The sequence below is a fragment of the Lytechinus variegatus genome, chromosome 1 (assembly GCF_018143015.1).
Source record: "Lytechinus variegatus isolate NC3 chromosome 1, Lvar_3.0, whole genome shotgun sequence".
Taxonomy (NCBI): domain Eukaryota; kingdom Metazoa; phylum Echinodermata; class Echinoidea; order Temnopleuroida; family Toxopneustidae; genus Lytechinus; species Lytechinus variegatus.
This window is the reverse complement of record NC_054740.1, coordinates 89,027,681-89,049,324: the sequence shown is the minus strand read 5'-3', so window position 1 is coordinate 89,049,324 and position 21,644 is coordinate 89,027,681. Positions and strand designations below refer to the sequence as shown.

At 36.2% G+C, this 21,644-nt stretch overlaps 1 protein-coding gene across 2 annotated transcripts; it reads left to right on the top strand.

The window, feature by feature from the left end:
* Positions 1-1,416: 1,416 nt before the first annotated feature.
* Positions 1,417-18,493, top strand: LOC121427525 (solute carrier organic anion transporter family member 4A1-like). 2 transcript variants are annotated; one of them, XM_041623973.1, is made up of 14 exons: positions 1,417-1,882; positions 5,770-5,903; positions 7,129-7,622; positions 8,303-8,493; positions 8,985-9,211; positions 10,923-11,078; positions 11,516-11,615; positions 12,433-12,554; positions 12,881-13,135; positions 15,485-15,677; positions 16,131-16,299; positions 16,560-16,774; positions 17,099-17,163; positions 17,625-18,493. In XM_041623973.1, the coding sequence occupies exons 3-14, from the start codon at positions 7,260-7,262 to the stop codon at positions 17,897-17,899; spliced, it is 2,331 nt and encodes a 776-aa protein (XP_041479907.1). In that variant the 5' UTR covers positions 1,417-1,882; positions 5,770-5,903; positions 7,129-7,259; the 3' UTR covers positions 17,900-18,493. The 2 variants fall into 2 exon arrangements, with proteins under 2 accessions (XP_041479907.1, XP_041479914.1); XM_041623980.1 differs by lacking the exons at positions 1,417-1,882; positions 5,770-5,903 and adding an exon at positions 6,278-6,554.
* Positions 18,494-21,644: the final 3,151 nt, after the last annotated feature.

Here is a 21,644-nt window from a genome sequence, read left to right as displayed (position 1 = left end):
CTAAGTTTTAGAATCCGTCCCTGTCGCTATTGTAAAAACTCATTGATCTCAAGATCCAAAGAGATCCGGACTGCCTGTATTTAGACAGAACCGGTAACGGGGGCGGTGCCAGTATATATTGATAAGGAGATCGGCAAGACATCATTTTGTCTTAAAGAGTGACACGGCCCACCTACTTTTCATACACTTCTTCCTTACCCCCCCCCCCCCTCATTTTCTCCACTCTGCTTTTTCGTTTTTACTACATGGGGCAGGTGCGTTCACCCAATGCCCCAAGCAGGGACGGATCTAGGATTTTTCGAAGGGGGGGGGGCACATTTCTGTTTTAACGGCAATTTTACATTACAAATTTTGATTGTTTCTCTAGGAAAATTTGACAAGCAAAAAAAAAAAGGGGGAGCACACTCCTGTTTTAACGGCAATTTTACATTACAAATTTTGATTGTTCCTCTCAAAGGGGGGGGGGGGCACGGGCCGCCTGTGCCCCCCCCCCTGGATCCGCCAATGCCCCCAAGGTGTCAGGCGTGTATTATAAATTAGCCAGCATTCATGATTCGTAGATGGAATCCATTTGACTGTGTGAGTAGCAGTCTGTAACACTGAATGGTTGCAAGATAAACAAGACAGATAATTCTATCACAAATGCAACGAACATGAAACGATCTCATTTTGTGTTCAATTTCAAAGTCCAAAGAACTTTATACAATATACGTCTTAGTATTTGTATTGTAATTGTTGATGAGTGGTTGTCTTTTCTTGTTTCTTAATTGACTGTGATGTGATCAGAATACATACACCCTGTTCTAGTTTGTTGCATTTGCTTACTAAGTCTGTCGAGTCTCAAAAATCTTACAAGACATTTAGTCATGATAATGATGATGGGATTAACCCGAAATTAATCTACATAAATTATGTCCTATTTCTAATGAAGGGCGCGATTTTCACATACTGTATTTACTTTTAAAAAAAGATAGTTCCGATATGAGGTTCCGATATTGTTCCTTTCTATCCCATCCTGGGGCATGGAATACGTGCGACTTATGTTTCCCCGGTTATTGCTGTTGTTTTCCCTCTTTATTTGAGGATATTGAACTTATTGCTAATCATGGAGAAAGGGATTTTTCTTCAAATTATAACTTTTACCAAGCAGGATATGAAACGATCCGTGATATTTGGAAACAAGCTCGGATCGAAGTGGTGCTGGATGACAAAAAAGGGTTTTACTTGCATCCGTGCAAAGAGGAGATATCTCATAATCCGCTGTGTTATAGTGCTGAAGATTTGTCTCTTTAAAAATTATACATATTTCTATGATCCCCGACCCCTCCCTCATACCTCCATCCAACACTTTCCCCTCTTTCTCTCCCTCGCTTATCTGTCATTCTCTCTTCAAATTTTATTCCTCCCCCCATATAATAATTTTCATCATAAACGAAACGCGATGTCTCATCATTCTAGTTCAAATAAATCCTTCATAAAAGTAACGCAATTTTCTTTGGATTTTCTTTAGAGTAGTGCTAAGTCTTATATGATTCGTTATTTTCTTTGTCATGTCTGCACACCACTTATCTGTGTTTACCAACGTGCCTATCGACCTGTATTTTATCTTTTTAGGATCACTTCAGGACTCAGTTTATTGCAAAGCTTAATGCGGCTAACACTGTTTTGGAATCAGTAGAGCGAGCTGGAAGAGAGGACCTCATGTTATATAATTAGTCATTTTAAGTATTGGATCGATATTTAAGATTAAGTTGTTTTCGGTGGTAACGTCGTCGTAGTCTAGTGGTTCCTACTATCATTTCAGTCAAGAGGGTCACGAGCTCGAATCCCTCTGCAAATCAAGAACACAATCTAGAAGAGTGTGCTGTCCTCAATGCACGAGGTAAGTTACCAAAAGTTATCCCCCCAAAGGGATTTATTCCTTGATTGCTTATGGTTCCTCAGCTATACGGGATATACTGTTTTACTATCGAGCGCCGTAGAGCAGCTGGATCATTCATTCTTTTTTACCGTTCACATTATTTTGTATATAGAATTCAAGCAACACGAAAGCATTTTTTTTTTCAAAGTTAATTTTTAATGCGGAACACACAATTGTATAATGGAATGGCGTCGTCACATTTTCGTAGTTAAATCCTACATGATTATTCACCTCATAAAAATGTTGATTTGAATCGAAAGAAACAAAAATTCATCAAAATCGGATGTAAAATAAGAAATTTATGATATTTCAAAGTTTCTTATTTTTCACAAAACAGTTATTGGCACAATTTATTCACATGCAAATGAGAGAATCGATGATGTCATCCCTCTTGTTTTAATTAAACAATATTTCAATTTTTAAAGATTTGACAATAAGGATCAACTTGACTGAATCATATAATGTTAAACAGTGGTATTTCCACATGCTCAGTGAGAAATAAAACTTTGTTTCACAGGCAAATATGAGGAAAAAATTAGAATATTCAGTATTTCTTATGATAAAATACAAAAGAAAAAGTGAATGAGTGATGTCATCAATTCCTTCATTTACATACCGACCGGGATGTGTATGCAATCATTATGTGAAATTAAGCAAAACTTTAAAATTTTAACTTTTCTATTTTACATCCGATTTTGATGAAAATTTCAGTGTTATGTTCGTTGGATTTTTATCTTTTATTCAAATCAACATATTGATGGGGTGGACTTGTCCTTTAATAAACATATTTTGTTTTCACTCTTAGAAGTTGCTTGAAAATAATGGCTTGCTTTTAAAGTGTTAACCATATCAATGATGAAGATTAGTGATTAATCATTTTGTGCACTAATAGAGACAGCCTGCATGTTACAGTTCCTGATCTGCAAATCTGAACAGTTGACCAAGGTCACACTGAAGGTTAATATTGTGGTGTGTTTGTCGTGCATGCTCAGGCGGTATTCGCATAGCGAGTATATAGCACCGTCAACATTTGCACATCGGATCTATCCGATCTTGACCAAATGACATAAAAGATATAATCAGTCATTGAAGGCCGATGGCAAATAATATTCACGAAGATCAATGAATTCATAATAATATCAAAAGGCTGATGTGGAATGTTGGGCTCACAAAAGAGCACGGCAATTCACAATTAAACAATATGAAGGTGACGATAATTTTTTCCTCCTAATTCAGGCAAGCGACAATTCAAGGAGAACGAATGAGGAGGACATCTAGGACATTTTTTATGAATTAATAAGATCATCTCTTGCGTAGAATTATTGTCGTTTTTTCTTGTTGATACAGGATCCTTCAGTCCTTCACCTTTCTTTAAAAAAAAATCGCCCCGACCTTCAATTTCTTTGTATGGCCCTCTGATGCAGAGCCCATACTGATGCCACATCAACTAGTGCAAAGACTACTCAATGATTTGATTTACCAAGGGCACTTAATGATCATTAAACAAAGATATCACCACTCACGAACTGCATTTTACCGAAAAAAATGAGAAGCCCCCCCCCCAAAAAAAAAAGAAATAAAAAAAATATAAAAAAAGAAATGAATGAATAAATAGATAAATAAATCAATCAATAAAACTGAATAAGGGATGGGCCAAGATTCACTCGGCTCCTGGTACCGTCCTGGTGGTCCAGATAATTGTTATTCTTTTCCTGAAATTATTGCTGTTTAATGCTTTTCACATCATTCAGTATCCATCCAACATAAATACTGTATTTTTTCATTCAACAATATGAATTGTTGATATTTTCAAGCAATCAGGACGCGTTTGCAAACCTTGCAAATTTAAGTAAATTGATGTTCATATTCTTTAAAAAAAAATAAAAAAGTACATACAGCTGACTTCAGTTGAAATTTTCTTCTCATCCTGTTGATTATTAGGGCTCAATAGGATGTCACCTCCAGAAATAACTTCTTTTTTTTCTTTCTCACCAAGAAAATCATGATTTCCTTAGACTTTTGACAACAGTATAATTTACAGAGGTCACGTGGTTCAATGTGTATCGGATGGAAAGGACAGGATCCATTTACTATGATTGTGACACAGGTTACTCAAGACTCTCTAACGAAATTACTTCCCTTCTACCTATCATTTTTTCTTTACCATAATGTGTAGCAAACATTGTATTCAAATCATGACCCTTTACAGTGGCGTACCTAGGATTTTCCACAGGGGGGCAAAATCGTCCGCCCAAAATTTTGACAAGCAAAAAAAAAAAAGTTTTAAATCACAAAAAAGGGATTTCGTACCACAAAAAAATTAGACAAGCAAAAAAAAAAGCCTTCAAGCTCGTCAGGGGGGCAGGGATACGTCCTTTGGTCCTTTGCATGGGTGGTGGCTCGTCAGGGGGGGGGCAGACAAATATTTACATATTTGATAGTCTTTACTCATGAATCCTTTTAGAATTGCTTCTGAAAACGAAAACAAAACCCTATCACACCCACAAGCCTACCCGCGGAGGGGGAGGGGGTGTTAGATGACAGAGTCTCCCTCCCCCTCCGCTTACCATTACTTTGCAACCTCAAGAAATATATATCTGAGCCCTCGAAAGTCATGATAACCTTTTTTCCCCATAGATTTGGGACTGGAAAATGCTTTCTAAAGTGATGACGACCTACGACCCTTTTTCTTTGGCTAGTGACTTCTGACCGCACTTCTTCGATCATTACGTGTTATAATCAACCATACAGAAATATAGACCGTCTGAATATAAATTCAAATTTACACAGATCACTATAAAAAATATATATATCTGAAAATTACAATAACTTCTTTACACATCCCGGTCCCTAACCGGTAAGGATCTTTGGATGCGTAAAACCGAAGTCAAATACCGAAGTTGAAAAATGGCCCAGTCGTTTTTCTCTGAAGGTTTTTCGTTCAGGCTAAACCAATGTGGAACACAAGATGTTCAGCAAAATGAAGGCATGACATACCGAAATTAAACAGTCTATTTAATAATCATGTTCCCGAATATTCTCTTCTCTGATATCCTTCCTTGATGTCCACAGGCATTCCATTTCTACCAGTGAGCAAATTAGAACACACTCAGTTCTGTCAGTAATTCTCTTGCATTTACATTTATATTTCGGTATATCACCAGTTTAAAAAAAAATATTGAAAAAGGATTCACGATAATAAAATGTTATTTTTAGTCCAGAGAAATTTGAGAAGCCCCCCCCCCCCATAGAAAAAAGAAAAGAAGGGTTTCACAACATATGTTGGCCCTTCTCGTTACATTAAGCCATTTTGTCACATCTACTATAACTCCAGAAGGTGCTGCCTATATGGAAATCAACACACTGCTTCCTAGGGCCATCTGACCGTGAGCCTCGGGTATACTGCAAATTTAGTTTTCAACATTGGTTGAAAGAATTCTATTTCTGTCGAATCGGGTCTCGATGATTTAATTTAAAGTAATTTAAAAAACCGAGATAATGTATTACTCCTTTCTAACATTGATATACAATGTCAAATCTTTTTCATTGCGATTAGTTTCAGCGATCAATCGCCAAAGTTCTACATACTGTATAACTATATTTATAACACCTTTAAGCTGATTTTTATCGTAATGTAGACGTTTGGGCATGGGAAGGGCGTAAAAAAACTGATTGCCTCGGGTGCAATATACAACAACGCTGAGTCAATGATGGATTTTCGTCAAAATATATATGTATATATAGTTTTAAATATTTGGATGTTAATACTCCTATTTTCTGTAACAGATTCGAGTGCATTAAAAAAAATGAGCATTTTCTTTTACGTTTTCTATTCTTAAATTTATCAGGTTGAGTGTCCCCCTGATCCGGTGAATTGACGCTCATGCAAACAACATAAACCCTCTCTATCGGTCCTAATCAATTTTGGAGCAATTGTTTATAATAGCGGACGACATTTCCACATCGTGTTTGAATATCTCAGGTCAGTGCCCAAACAGTTTGTTTTTCATTTGAATCATTATTCATTTATTCTTTCTGTCTTCAGTTGTTTAAATACTTCTAGAGTTGGCGTTGAGCCCAAGATTTCGTTGTAAAAGGGTGCATAATCCAAAGGTTTTGGGGCATAAAATCTTCTTAGTTCTGTGTATGTTCAATGGGTGTTTCTCAAATTATAGAGAGATTGCGCACACCTTGCACTTCCGCCTGAATCCACCACTGTTAAATTATTACCAATCAACCCCTCCCCCATGCAGTCTTAAATCTCCAGGTATATTCCTAGCTAGTAAACTAGATCAAAGTTTACTTCTATTGACTGCAGTAGCGAGAGCGTGAAGAAGAAATAATTTTTTGAAAGCCCGAGTGCTGGAAAGTAAACACGCATTGTTTAGTATTTTTACTCACGGTCTGTGCAAACTATTTTAATAATAGGGTGAACACTACAGCTATATGGTCCTGTAAAATCGAATATAATATGAGCGTTGCATCAGGCTGTATCTTCGACTTTCATGAATGATGTATGTGTCCGCATATAAAACGAAATGTTTGAAACCATTAAGTGATTTTGTGGAAAATATGCTGTTAAATTAATCTGAATTAATAATGGACAGATGTGCAGTACTCGACGAACGTTGATGTAAGTTGGAACACTTTTAGGCCTTATTAGATTTAGGGGAATCATTTGCGTGTGAGCTATGGCAGGACCGAATAAGAACTTTCTATATAGGGGGCTCTATACCTTTATTAACTCAGAAATATACCGATTGCTTTTAACAACCTTTGTACTTTAATTCAAGGTAATAGACTAAACAGTCTACAAACTGGTCAAAGTGCAATGTTTCTGTTGAAACAGTCTCATAATTTCTAAAGAATAAAACACCTATACTTGACGAAAGAGAGAGAAAAATAGTACACAGTAGCTTAAGCCAACTGAATCGCTTCCTGTATAACGAATATAATCGGGAATAATGCCTCTATTTGATGTGATTATTCCGATATGCAGTAAGCTTAATCAACTATATTAAGTTCGACGAATATATAGACCGGGACAATTGTGACACTTGGCTGTTTTTTTTTCACCAGAAAAGTAGTGCTAATCATTTCACTGAAACAAGATGTAGATCATAGTTGGTAAAAAAGGACAATATTGTTTGCACTTGACCCTGGAGCGGTCACCGAATCACTATTGTTTTCTTCTTTTCCCTCCAAAGCTCATAAACGTGCTCTTCACTGTCGAACCTCTACCGGCACGACTCAGCCCTTGCAACGCTATAGATAGTATCATCAGGTTGGAATCCACTAGGAGTTTAATTGGTGTGGATTTAGAAGGAGGTTAATCACAATGTCTTCACCCGATCCCGTGTACCATACCTTACAACCTCCCGACGACGTCAACGAAGAAAGCAACGAGCTTGAAGTGGGACTTGACGATCAGGAAGATGATCACGGTATTGACGGCGATATGACGAGTAGGATTCGGTCATCGAATGGTTGTTCAACTGACTTACCGACAAGGATTGTAGAAAACCCACCGCCTTACGAGCCTACGCACCAAGACAATCTCCTTTCATACGATGGAAGTTTTCCAATGGCCTCAATGTCAAGAGATGCATACGGTATGGACGATGATGAGGACTTTGACGACGATGACGAAAAGAATCCTCCTAAATGTGGCTGGGGAAGGTTTACTCCGAGTTGCATGAGTGTAAGATTTTAGAATAAATAAATGTTCTTATTAAAAGCAAGAATTAGGGCATGATTCGTTACGTTACTCTAGAATCGACTGATTAGTTTGAAGTGACTTCCCCTCCCCCTCCTTATTGATAAATACTAGATATTGCAAAAAAGTGAAAGTAATAATAATAATCATTATTATCAATATTATTATTATTATTATTGTTATTATTATTATCATTATTATTATCATCATCATCATAGTCTTCTACTCACCTGTGTCAAACAACGTCAGATAAAATAGGCCTTCTCCAAACGGCTTAATCTTTAACCATATTTGCAATCCTGAATAAAGTCATTCTAAGTAGCGCGAAAAAAAGGAATAAATCCCTTCCAGAATAAATGTCCTCATCAAAACACATATGCATCTCAAAAGGAACTCCTTTTTCCTAACGATCGAACTTACAAATTGCATCTCTGAATGGCTGCTGCAGCGTAACCACACCCACCCTAATGACGGGTAAGAAAAAAGGCTATACCCTCGACATGGCGCCTACAATAGTAGCATTCTCGACGTCTTTTCTGGACGCTGATGTGTAGCCAAACCACTTGATGGAGAAATTATCTCAGCTTCTGATTGATGCTACACTACCTCTCTCGTTTCACCCCTCCCTTTCTCTCTTTCTATCTCTCTTATTCTTTTTCTTCTAGGTATGCATGAATGTGAAAGCCTACCTGCTCGTCTACTCCCTGATTGGTATAATCCAAGTGATGACGTCATATGGGATGGTATCTATTGCTGTAACAACCATTGAGAAACGCTTCCAGCTGACCAGTTTTCAAAGTGGAATCATCCTCAGTGCATACCAGTTCGCCAGCATGACATTTACCATCTTTATCACGTAGGTCATACCGACATGGTATAAAACTAGAAAAGGGAAGTAGAAGAATTAGCTAAAGGGAAAGAAGTTAAAGAAGAATAAGAGAAGGATATGTTGAAATGATTGTGTCTTATCATCAATGGCCGACGAACACCAAAATAGAATCTCATCGCACAAAGTCGTTTCTATTTGATAAGGCTATTGTAATCATACTATTTCTTGTATTAAACGATATTTCACATAAAAATTATATCATTACTAAATGATTAATCTGAAAGTACTTCTATTATTAAGCAGACTTTTTATGTGTATTTTACTTAATAACAAACTGAAAATATTTTCGATTCCATGATTTCAAATGAACTTTGAATATTTCTGTTGTCTTAATAAATAACATGTAGAATTTGACCACGAATTTGATTTATTTGAAAAACCACCAAGAGGGGATCTGCCTGAATCTACCAAGATAAATACGTTACATGTTTTTAACGTATTTTATGTTTACTCACTAGGTATATTGGCGAGCAGCGTCACAAACCTCGCTGGGTAGGTGTAGGATCTTTGTTTCTTGCCTTAGGTTCTATCATCTTCACCCTACCTCATTTCTTAAGTGATTTTTATAACCCAGAGGACCATACCGGTGATGGATCCATCAATCCAGGGGTGTGTCCAATGGTCAATCTCAGCATGGGTGTGACCAATGGAAAACTCGACATATGCGATAGCGGGAATACAACAGGTAATTTTAGAATTATTCTTGTGTTATGAGTTTTAACATATGTCTTTAACTGTCATGATTGTTTTCTGTGTAGGTTCTCATTGCCTCTGACATCGTCGATTGTGATTTAATGGCATTTTCTGAAGTTCTTCCGACGTATATGCGCTAAAATTTATAGACGCAGCTGAAATACTTGCAAACAACATGCGAATGCTTTGCGAAGCGTGCTCATATCATAAAAGTATATGCTTCGAAAATTCACATTTTGGGGGGGAATTTTTGAATCATCATCAAAAATTGTTCGACATTGTTAAAGAATTCAGCAGTTCACAAAATATATCTTTTATAAAAAATTTGTATTTGGTTTCGCTTGTGTTTGTTTACTTTGTTTGTTTGTTTGTTTTCTTGGGGGATTAATTCTGCTGTACTAAAAACGAACAGTATAGGGGAAGGCGGGGTCTGTTGACGACGCTTCCCAACCTATGTTGTGTGTTGGGTGAAGTTTGGGAGCATACCGACGGTAAATCGGTCGTGTGCCCAAGGGTAGCGTGTTAACAACTGATTCAGGATCTTATTCCTTATACAAACCTTTTCATCTAGTTTAATGTCATATTTTCATCATATATTTTAACAGTGCTTTACACGGGGCTTTACTTTACGATGCGACATCACGATATTTTGGCGGTGGTGGGCCTGACGATCTAAAATGTCTCGAATGGATAACAAGGATAAATAGCATACATGAACCATGCACATCCTTCTCATAGATACATTTCTTTGTTCTTTCTTTCATTTTTCCCTCTTTGGTCTTTTCACTCTTTGGGAATCGCCGCCGATCGACTCTTTCCCTGAAGTTCTATCCCTGCATTTCCAACAATTACAAAGCATCTACTCTATAATCTTTCCACCCTTTGCAGATTATTTCATTATTTTTTGATACCCAAGGTCTTATTGATGGTTTTTAACTATACAACTTTTATGAGCAACAATGTAGTTTATAAAAAAAAAAGTTTTTTGTAGTCTGAAGTTTAAGCTTTTAGTCCAAATGTTTTTTTGTTTTTTGTAGAAGAATGAACAAAGTCCCGAATATACAGACCTTTCAAAATCAAATGAAACCCAGTACCATTTTCTTGTTGTAATTTCCAGAGGTGTAAGGTTTTGGAAAATTCTGGGGAAAGTTATAAAACAATTAACGGAACAAAAACAAATTAATGTATCCAGAACATTCCAGAAGAGTAGAAGAACTCAGCGGTAGAGCTCCAGCCTCATGAACGGGAGAATTTTGGTTCGATCCCCGGCCGAGACGTATGGACTAAACGGGATATTCTGCATTCTTGTCAGTTGCTCGTTGTATGAAAATGGAGGAGTGAAATAATGACATGTTATGTTATGTTATGTAGGGCCTGCTAGCAGAACACTTATAGCTGCAGTGGCTACCCTGGATAAATAAGAGTTGTTGTTAACATTATTATTATTATTATTATCAATTATTATTATCATCATCATCAGCATCATCATCATCATCATTATTGTTATTATTACTATTATTATTATTGTTAGTAGTAGTAGTAGTAGTAGTAGTAGGATAGTGTTACTGTTATTTTTATTATTATCATCATCATCATCAATATTGTTGTTACCATTATTATAGTTATTACTTGTATTAAACTATACGTTTTATTTTATGTAAACACCTGATCTTCTTCAACTTGTTTATAATTCTTGATCTCAGAAATCGGAGGTGAAAGCGGTGAAGATCCTTCGAGATTCTTATGGTTCTTCATCTTAGCTCAGATCTGTAACAGCCTTGCTGCTGCCCCTGTCTTTACCCTCGGCTTAACTTACATGGATGACAACCTATCATCTAAAACATTTGGCTTATACATGGGTGAGATATACTGTGAAATTATTGTTGTGATTATTGTTGGAGTTACTGTGGAAATGGAAATGAATCGCAAAGCCTTCTAAAGTCTTCATGCATGGTCTGGGTAATTAATCGAGATGCAAAAAAATAATATAATAAAGGAATTTGGCTGAAATAGTTTTAAAATTATTTAAAAAGAGAAATCCCTGCAGATGCCACTAAAAAATATCTTTTACACGATGGCTAAAATAGCCTTTTCATTGAGATACAATAAAACAAAATTGCTCATGAAGGCGTCAAGTACAGTTCAATGACTTACACAATCTTATTTTCGTTGCTTTGTTTAAGATAATGTTGGTGAAAAGTACAATTGATACTACATCACATGCAATTATTCTTTTAAATTAATTTGCTACACTTATGACTCAATGAATAAATTAATTTATGATATTTTATCCCAGGCATTTTCAACGGAATAATGAGTTTTGGACCAGCAGCTGGGTATTTCATCGGGAGTATAACACTCTCACTTCATACCAACTTCTACGCTGATCTATCAAGGTAATCATTTCGAAGGAAATATTTTTTACTAATATTTATTAATCAATTCCATTTTATTTCCTTCAGCAAGAAACTGATCCACGATGTGCTGCACTCGACCCAGGTGAGGTAAATGGGTACCGGTAGGAAGTAATTCCTTAAGAAGCTGTGTGCGCTATGAACGCCTATAGCTTAGCCGGGTAATATAGGAGCGCCTTGAGCACCTAACAAGATGGAAATGTGCGCAATATAAATATCCTATATTATTATTATTTGATTTGACTTAAACCCACAATTGTATCGGATGTTTTGTCCATCTGATTATCCTTTCCCAAACATTCCAGGTCAATGACGTAAGGGATAAAATTGTCATACACTGCAAAAACTGTGATGTTAATTTAACAGCAGTCCGGAATCTATTTTTTAAACACTTCTCTGTTGTAGTCATATATAGATTCTGGACTTGTGCTACATAAACACCGCACTTTTTGCAGTGTACATTTACATTTTCTGACACCACATAGTGCACATTAAAATCTAATCTAAAACAACACCCCAGTTCGTTTTAAGCATGAGAGTTAATTTGTCACTTGTTCTTCAATAATTTTAGGAGGCTCGAGGGAGATCAATGTTATTTAATGGGCTATACCCCTTGATAAATAACATTGTAAACAATAAATAAATATACGCTCCCATACACGTTATAACCGTCAGTCGTCAAATTACTATTACGTTTCGTCGAACATTTTATCAAAGTAAAGAAGGCAGACGATGAAAGTGATTCTTTGTTATAATATTTTTTTAAATTATTAATCATAAATATGATTATTGAACACAGTGTTACCATCACTCCTGATAACCCACTCTGGGTAGGTGCTTGGTGGCTTGGATTTCTCATCAGTGCTAGCCTTGTTGCTCTATCGGCATTCATAATTATGGCCTTCCCTAAAGCCTTACCAGGTAAAGTTCAATCAGTATGCTCATTAAAGAATGAAAAATAAAATTTGAAATTTGAGTTGATTATGTACTTTTTTCATTTAGTATGTACGGTGATGATTTATCTCTTCCCTTAAAACAAATGTTGATGAATTACGTTACTCAGAATGGAAGCATTTATTAATATTACGTTAATTAAATTAGACGTAACGTTTATCAAAACTAAAGAATGAAACTTATCGTACCAACTAATTTCTCTCACTGATTATTTTTCATAAACTATAATGAGTGTCATCATTTCCTCATATTATTTTAACTCTCAATGTTGTTCCCCTTTATCTCTAAATAAGGCATGAAGAAGAAACAGCGTGAGAAACGTCGACAGGGGAACAAAGGTAGTGAGTTTGTGGTTCGATCAGGACTTGGTAATTCAATACGAGACGCCCCAAGAGCCCTTGTCAAAATCCTTAGCAATGCCCCTTTCCTCTTTCTCGCACTGGAAGCAGCAACCGATTACTTTATTGGGACGGGTATCTTTATATTTACACCAAAGTTCGTCGAGTCGCAATTCAATATGAACGCCAGAGATGTCGCCAGATATTTAGGTAACTATGATCTTATGATTTTCATTACAGATCGAGCATACTGATCTTAAACAAATAGGAGTAATGCCGAAAATTTGTTAACAAATTAAAATTTCCTCCTATAAAAGCCTCTCAATTTACTATGGTATTATCATCATCATCATCATCATTATAATAATATTATTAGTAAAAATAAACAACATCATCTCCATTCTCCGCCTCCTCCTCGTAATCATCGTTAAAACATCAATATTCCACTTTCTATCATTATCACCACTCCCATGAATACAAGGGCGCCGGAAGCGGGGGGGGGGGGGGTGGGGGGCAGGGGGGGGCACTTGCCCCCCAAAGAAATTTTTTTTTGGGGGGGGCAAAACGAGATTTTGCCCCCCCCCCCATGTGCCCCCTAAAAGTAGAAAAATTATATCATTCAAGGACAAAAGTAAACGATGAAGGCACTTTTCTGCCTAAGAATTGTCATTTCTTTTGTCAAAAATGAAAAAATTTCGCCCCTGACGGGGCAATTACACATCATAAGCCTTGCGTCTTTTGACGAACATGTCCCTCTGTGAAACTTACCTTTGAAAAGCCCCTTTTCCATCTTACTACGTGATAACGTTTAACCTTTTAATGAATACATTTCAGACTAAAACCGAATGGCAAAGTGAAAGTGGTTCACCAATGCATGCTGGCTGTGTCGGCTAACAAACGCGCGGTCGCCCAGAAACGCTCAGACCGGGGTGGTGTTTCATCAATATTTTCGTCCGACACGGTTGTAAGATCTGACAACTTTCCTGTATTCTGATTGGTTGAGAAGCATTGTTACCGTAGTAACTGTCGGATAAAACAGGACTTGTCGGATAAAACGTCCTATACAAGTCCTTTCATGAAACGCTCCCCGGACCCGATATCACCAACGCGCGTGAACGTTAGTTACTCGAGCAACATATGGAATCTGAAAATAGCTGTAAAACCGCAAAGTTTTAAGAGTCATAAAGGATTGAGTAGTTGCCTATTGGATAAATGAGAAGATGGTAGCTTGAGTCGGCGAATGGAGTGCAGAGCAGGAGTACTCATCTATCAACTAATCAAGCCTCTTCAAGTCTTCAACCTTTTCTGGTTTACTGTCTTTATCAGGACTACGCTCATTTGAACAAAAAAAAATACTCGACTATCAACTATACTTCCTCCTGTCAATTTCACTTCTTCCTCTATCCACTTTTTCGAAAACTCAACATGGTGTACCGTCAACCACATCCGCTGTTGGAATGTAATTGTTTTCTTCTAAATAATGTTACATAATGTACATTATGAACTGCCGTAGTTTGTTAATTCATGATTATTTACAAATGAATATTTCCTGGAATTTGATATTCATCATTTCCCCCAGAAAATATGTAAAGAAAAAAAGATTTTGAAGGGGTCATCCAAAAGTGCTTCCCAGCCATACAAAACATGCCAAAGGAAACACATGAATCGAGTAATATTTTAAATTTTCAGAAAAGTTTTAAATTGTTAGACAATAATTAAGCAGGTCATATTTCTTTTTCCTCCAGTTACAATATATGAAACGTTTTGCCTATGCGTGGATAATCAGGGACTCTCTCCAATGCTGAGGTCAGAAATGATTTAAATAGAATGGGGATTTAAGCGCTTATCGTCGTCTGCATGCCACGTCAGAACAGTATGACATTATGAATTTAAAAAGACATTCATAAGAATGTATTTTTTTCTGTTGTTACGCTTCTTCTGCTTAATACACTCCTTGAAACTTATGATAATTGTGCTCTCTCGCGTCGTCCGTGTATGTAAATGTACATAAATAAATATTTCTGAAAGGATATTGCATGAAAAATGTAATTTCTGGTATTTTGAGTCAATATAAGCGTATAACGTAATTTAATTGATCAGACACGAAAACCACATTCCGAATTAAGCGATCGTTTTGCGCGGAGATTTCATAGGTTCTCATAAACTCTGAGTATAGTCTTTCGTAGTGAATTCTATGTTTAATTCTCAAGAAATTTATTTTTGAATTCTCTTAGAAACGTAACTTTTAAACTCCATTTTTACACAAAGTCCTTACCGTGGGGGGGGGGGGTCCCACGCCCTCTCCCGCTCGATCGCTTCGGTATCTCACGCTGTCAAAAATATTGTGCCCCCTTCGGGATTTTGCCCCCCCAAAACTGAAAGTGTTCCGGCGCGCCTGCATGAATATCATCATCGTCGTCGTCGTCGCTTTCGTCGTCGTCAACATCATCATTATCAAGCTAAACAATTACCTAAAATGAAAATAAAGTTATACAATATGCAAAGAGTTAATTACAAAACGAAACAAATGTTGTATCATTTCGAATATCTTATTTACAGGTATCATGGTAATGACACAACACTTTCTTGGGTCTATCGTCAGCGGCGCTTTAATCAAGAAGTTTGATTTAAAGTTTGAAGGCCTTCTAAAACTTAGTATCTGCTCAATAATCTGCTCTCTACTACTGGGCCTATCATTTCTCATGCATTGTCCTAATCCACCATTGGCAGGGATTACAGTGGAATATCAAACGTAAGTAAAGTCATCAAATATTCCATATTAACCAGAGGACGCCAAATTGCTACAATGATATTTCCATTATTTTTCAGTTTTCCATTGTATGTAGACGTACAATAATCCAAGCAGTGAATAATATATAACGGTATTTCATTGGCATGATAAAACACTAAAACAAGTATCAAGTTTTGTTGCTATTTACTTCTGTTCCTTTTTGGTTGAAAGCAATTGGAATTTGAGCACACCAAACTTAATTTCCCGACGTTTTACGTCGACAATTGTAATTTAAAGCTGGGATGGCTATTTTAGTATAAAGACTGACCTACGGATAGGGAAGAAGTTTGATGTAATCACCAAGCACGGTTTCTTGTAAATTATACCGTTGGTGGACTTTTACTATTTGATCACGATTCCGAATTAAATTCATTGCAGTTTTATATAACATATTTGTTTTCTTGTTTCTCCTAGATCGATACCGATATCTAGTGATGAGATATCACTCATCTCACCATGTAACTCTCATTGTACATGTCCTGACTACTTTGAACCTGCATGCGGGGAAGACAATGTCATGTACTTCTCTCCTTGCCATGCTGGATGTACCGAAGATGAATACGTGGATGATGACGGTAAAAAGGTGAGGGATGCTTCATGCGTCATCAACTAAATAAATGTACTGACGCAATATTTCACGCCATATACAATGAAGAAATTATCATAATATTATACACTAAAACTTGAAGATACTCTTCGAAATCATGTTCAGAATTGTAAAGATGTATCTTCTAAACATTGTGTCAAAGATCTAAATGTCGCTATCTCGTCAGAAATTGATGGTGCATTATCACATTATATTTTCTGCAGTATATTAAATGAAATTTGTTTTCATTACGCCAGATATACACCGATTGTCGATGCATAGTGCTTAATAACGATACGTTCATATCTACCTATGATGACGTCACAACGGATAGAAGAGATCCATACGGAGGTGTTAAACCAGGGCGCTGCCGAACCTCATGTAATTTACAATGGCTTTTCCTCGCGTTACTTTGGTTTTTTGCATTCTTTGGGACCATGACGTCTATTCCTGCTTGGATTGCAACATTGAGGTAACTTAGACATTGTGTACTGGATAAGTTATCTCTAAAAATACTGTAAAAGCTGTTTATGGAAGTATAATTTCATTTTAAAAAAGGGATTGTAACCAAGGGTGCATCACCTGTAATGCTAAATCAATCATTTTTGCTTTGTTTTTTGTTTATCGAACTGCGTCTGAAAAACCGTTGCAGAATATGAGAGGAGGCACAAACAACTGAATAAATGCTCATTTGCCCTTTATGTAATTCGATCCTATCATTGAAAACATACATAACCTAAAAAATGATATCTAAATAACAGGTATTTATGATTATATTTTATTTCATTCACTCTAGGTCCGTCTCCTATTCACAGAGAGCTTTCGCCCTAGGTGTACAGAGTCTGTTCTATGGTGGTTTAGGTGAGTTTCAAGGATCATAAACAAGTATCCATGTTTCTACATGATTTGTTTTATTAGCCATAATCATATACGATAATTTGGAATGGGATACAGCTACAAAGTTTCAGTATGAAGATACGCCCTTCGTGGCTTTGATATACCTTAAATGTGACTGGTTTTGAAAACTAATAGATGTTTAACGTTTGGGTGTATTACTGGGCGAGCGTTGTACACTCATCTGTTATGAATCTTTCTGAATTTTCTATAATGGAAATTGTTCTCATTCACCTTGCTTCTCTACATGAATCTAACTTTCAAATGCCTTGTAATGAACCAGAAAATCGAATTAATGATACGAAGAGTGTTTATATTTTGTGGAGTGAAAATTCAATATTTGTGTATCATGGAAAGGATAATTTGTACTTCTTATTACTTTGTTGTATGTTCTTTATTTCTTTTCTCTTTTTCATCTATCAACGCAGGTACTGTTCCAGCACCCATCGTATTCGGATTGATAATTGATCAGGCATGTATTAAATGGGACGAGTCAAACTGCAGTGGGTCTGGGGCCTGTCTAGTCTACGATAATCAAGCATTCTCTAAATATTTCCTCATCCTTGCCTTGTGTTTTAAATCAGCCTCGTTAGGTTTATTAGTGCTCTCTCGATCGTGCTACACCCCTACTGAGGAGAAGCTTGATGCCAGAGATGTGTATGCCGGGCGGTCGAGACCACGACTTCCCACAACAGAACTTTAATGATGACTCAAAAGAGGGACTTTATACTGCTTTATTCATTTTTCAGAAGAGACTTTTAGAGAAGATGGTCTGGCTGATTCAGAGAACTGGCCTCACAGTACAGACGCTGTTGTTTTTTGTTTTTTTTAACAAGAGAAGATAGTGGAGTGGAGAGTCGTTCTGATACTGAAACTGCTGTTAAAACGCAATCAGACTGTCAGACTTTGATGGAATTACTTGTCATATTTTGGCTCATGATGGCCTTACGATATAATAAGATACATATCTTACATGTCGTACAGCCTCCGGAGACAGAGACGTGCGCTCACTGTGCAACTACTGTACAGGGAACATATCCACTATTATTTTAGCTCATATTACTGTTGACTATGAGTCTTTATAGCACATATAAACCCGGAGACTTTTTCGTAAATGACGTCGTTTCAGGCAGAGTTTTGATCACAGGGGTGCCTCACGGAGACTGTTTGTTCAAACATTACTTAGAACCGGGCTTATAGAATAACGTATATCGACATTGCATGTCACTGTTCGAACTCCAGGGGCGGATCCAGCCTTCGCCAATAGGGGGGGGGGGGGCGGAATTTGCTTTCAGCCATATTTCGGCTGCTCGAAGATGATTTTTTTTGTTTCTTTGAAGGGGTAGTCCAAATAGTCAATTCTTAGCTTTATTCTTATAAATCAACATAAATGTATCATAATCCTTATTTATATAATGCGAGCGCGAAGCGCTAGCTAATTTTTTTTCAATCATGTATTTTTCCTAAAATTTGAACATTCTGGGCAATGATTGTGTATGCAACTAATAATTACTACGAACGCGAAGCGCGAGCAGAAATGAATTGATGGAAAAGATACCTGTTACAGACTGCATGCATATAGCCATGAAGATATTTAAAAAATCAAATAATGCAAGCGCGATGCGCGAGATGATTTTTTTGACATTTTTGCCCAAAGAATGGAAATTCTATGCACTTTTGTAACTCAAACAGAATAGGTATATAACGAAACAATTGATGCGAAGCGCGAGCGGAATATTTTGAGATTTAGACCTACTGAACGAGACACTATTCATGTTTTGTAAATCATGAAGAGGATGAGTGATTAGGGAGCTTCCGTACATTGATAATGCGAGCGCAAAGTGCGAGCAGAAAATTTTTATATACGCGTTGAACTGATCGAAAAGATAGCTGTAAGAGACTGCTTGCACTTAGCCATGAAGAGGTTAAATAAGTATTTAAACAATCAAATAATGCGAGCGCGAAGGGTGAGCTGAAAATATTTGACATTTCTACATATATAAAGAATGGAAAATTTTAATCATTTTTTGTAATCGTGAAAAGGATAGCTATTTTTATTAATTTATTCTTGAATATTTATACAGAGTGGCCTGATCAGCATTAAAAGACATACAATGTACGAAAAAACATAGTAACAGGACATTTTGAGATACAGAAAAAAGGAACAAATACAAAGTAAAAATACAAAAATGTGTTACGAGTTACAGATGGCAAGATACATGATATAAATATGCAAAATATTAACATTAAAAGCTGGTCTACCTCAGGGCTCTGTGATTATATATATAAAAAAAGCATTTGAAAAGATGAAAGATCGTTAAAACATAAGGTAATGTATTACACAGTACTAATAAATTTAATTTTGGAATTAAAAAAACAAGCAGAAGACATATTGCATCATTTGGTAATTTTATCAATAATATACATCAAGATAAAAAGAGAAAAACAAAACAAAACAAACAAAACACAACACGTTTTAATGTCTAGATAATAAGTGGGAATAACCGAAAGACAAGAAATGAGCAACAATCGATATCAAATGTACTATAGGAACGGCACGGACAATAGAATAGTGGATGATAAGTGTATTGTATAATGATTAAAATGAACGATATGATTTGTCTATATGTGTTTAAGTTGGTATTTAAAGGAATGAACAGATCTTGAAAAACTTATATGGTCAACATATAGGCCTAACTAAAAAATTGATGCGAGCGCGAAGCGCGAGCGGAAAATTTCGAGATTTAGACCTACTGGACGAGACACTCTATTCATGTTTTATAAATCATGAAAAGGATGAGTAATTGGGGATCTTCTAATTACATCAATAATGCGAGCAGAATTGTTTTATATTGTGATCTGAAACTGAATGATTTAAATATAGTGGAGTATCTGAATAAACATGCGCGCGCGTGTTTCATATTTAGACCTAGAATCTAGGCATTCTAAATACATCTTTTATCATGAAAATCAAAGCGAGCGCGAAGCGCCAGCTTAAACTATTTGATATTCCAATCTGGAAAAAAAGTCAATTTCAGCTCTATATTTCAAGCACTTTTTGGTAAATTGTGAGGTGGATATAAATCGCACTTAACAAAGAGCTGATATTTTTCTTACTTTGAGTTTTGACATAGGACTGGGGCATCCTTAGGACATGTCATCATATGCTTTACGGTGCTATACGATGTCAGTAGGAACGCTTTAAAATCGTAGGATAGCAGAACAGCTAGAGTTTGTATACTTTGGGATGTGGAAGATACGATCGGTTTATGGGCTCCTTACGGTCATCTTGGGCCAAATTTGAACTTAGCATAAAACTGTTGAGATTAATATGAGATAAACATGTAGACAATACAATCTTTATTTGGTCGAGGAATGTAGCTAATAGTACCTTAAAGTAGTCTTATCTTTTTTTGAAATTATTGGTCTAATAGTCTTTCAAATAGAGGGACGTGGGCTCGAATACCTGGCAAGGTATGGTTTCCATCAGAGAGAAGATTTCCCATATTGTGCTGCACTCAACCCATTTGAGATTAAATGGTACCCGGCAGGATTATTTTCTTGAATGCATCTATTATACGACATATGAAATATTCTAATTTTCAAGAGAAACAACGATTAATTTCACTGTGTATTGTACCCTGTTTTTTAATAGACGTTAAATAAATGAATTTGAATTTTGAATTTGAACATGTGGAGTTAACATGGTTTAATATTACATGGTTCTGTCAAGTTGGTCCTTATATTCAAATCTATAAATCTATAATTCAAACAATAAAAACAAAAGAAATAGTGAGTGAGGAACATCATCGACTGACCCATTTGCATGTCAAGGAGTTGTGCATTTTTCACTGTTTTGTGAAAAAGTGTAACTTTAAAATGCAATTTTTTTAAAAAAACTTTACATCCGATTTTGATGAAGTTTTCACCATTTTACTACTTTGCACTTTTACTATATATTCAAATCAACATTTTTCTGGAGTGGACTTGACTTCGAAGGAAATTTGTCAAATAAACTAATGATCGAATTCTCTCATTAATGATACCTTGATCATACATGTGGCCTGTTAAATAAAATGAGTCATTGTACAATAAAGTAAGCTGAGTAGGACACCCCAAACCATCTGATTACGTTGTCGTAGACCTCTCATTTCGAAATGTAAAAATGGTAGTCAAAAGGAATCGAATTCGCAATGATGCATTTTTGAGGAATGTGATTGAATCGTTTTTCCCCGTCATAATTCACCTGTTAACTTTGCTTTTTGTTTGACTAAGAAACCGGATGGAATGTACATGACGTAGCATCTATATCGCCCGATGCGAGAGTAACATTGCCAAACCAATGCAAACATTATTATTGCAAGTGATAAGGGTCTTCTTTGATATTAAATGGCATTTGATTACAGTCATAATCTATAAAGGCTTTTCAAGCGTTAATAGACATTTCG

Bases quoted from the DNA above. Each gene is read 5' to 3' on its own strand.
- LOC121427525 (XM_041623973.1), top strand. From the start codon at position 7,260: ATGTCTTCACCCGATCCCGTGTACCATACCTTACAACCTCCCGACGAC. The intron at 11,079-11,515 runs GTGAGATATACT...ATTTTATCCCAG, and splicing joins AACATTTGGCTTATACATGG to GCATTTTCAACGGAATAATG. The intron at 15,678-16,130 runs GTAAGTAAAGTC...TGTTTCTCCTAG, and splicing joins ATTACAGTGGAATATCAAAC to ATCGATACCGATATCTAGTG.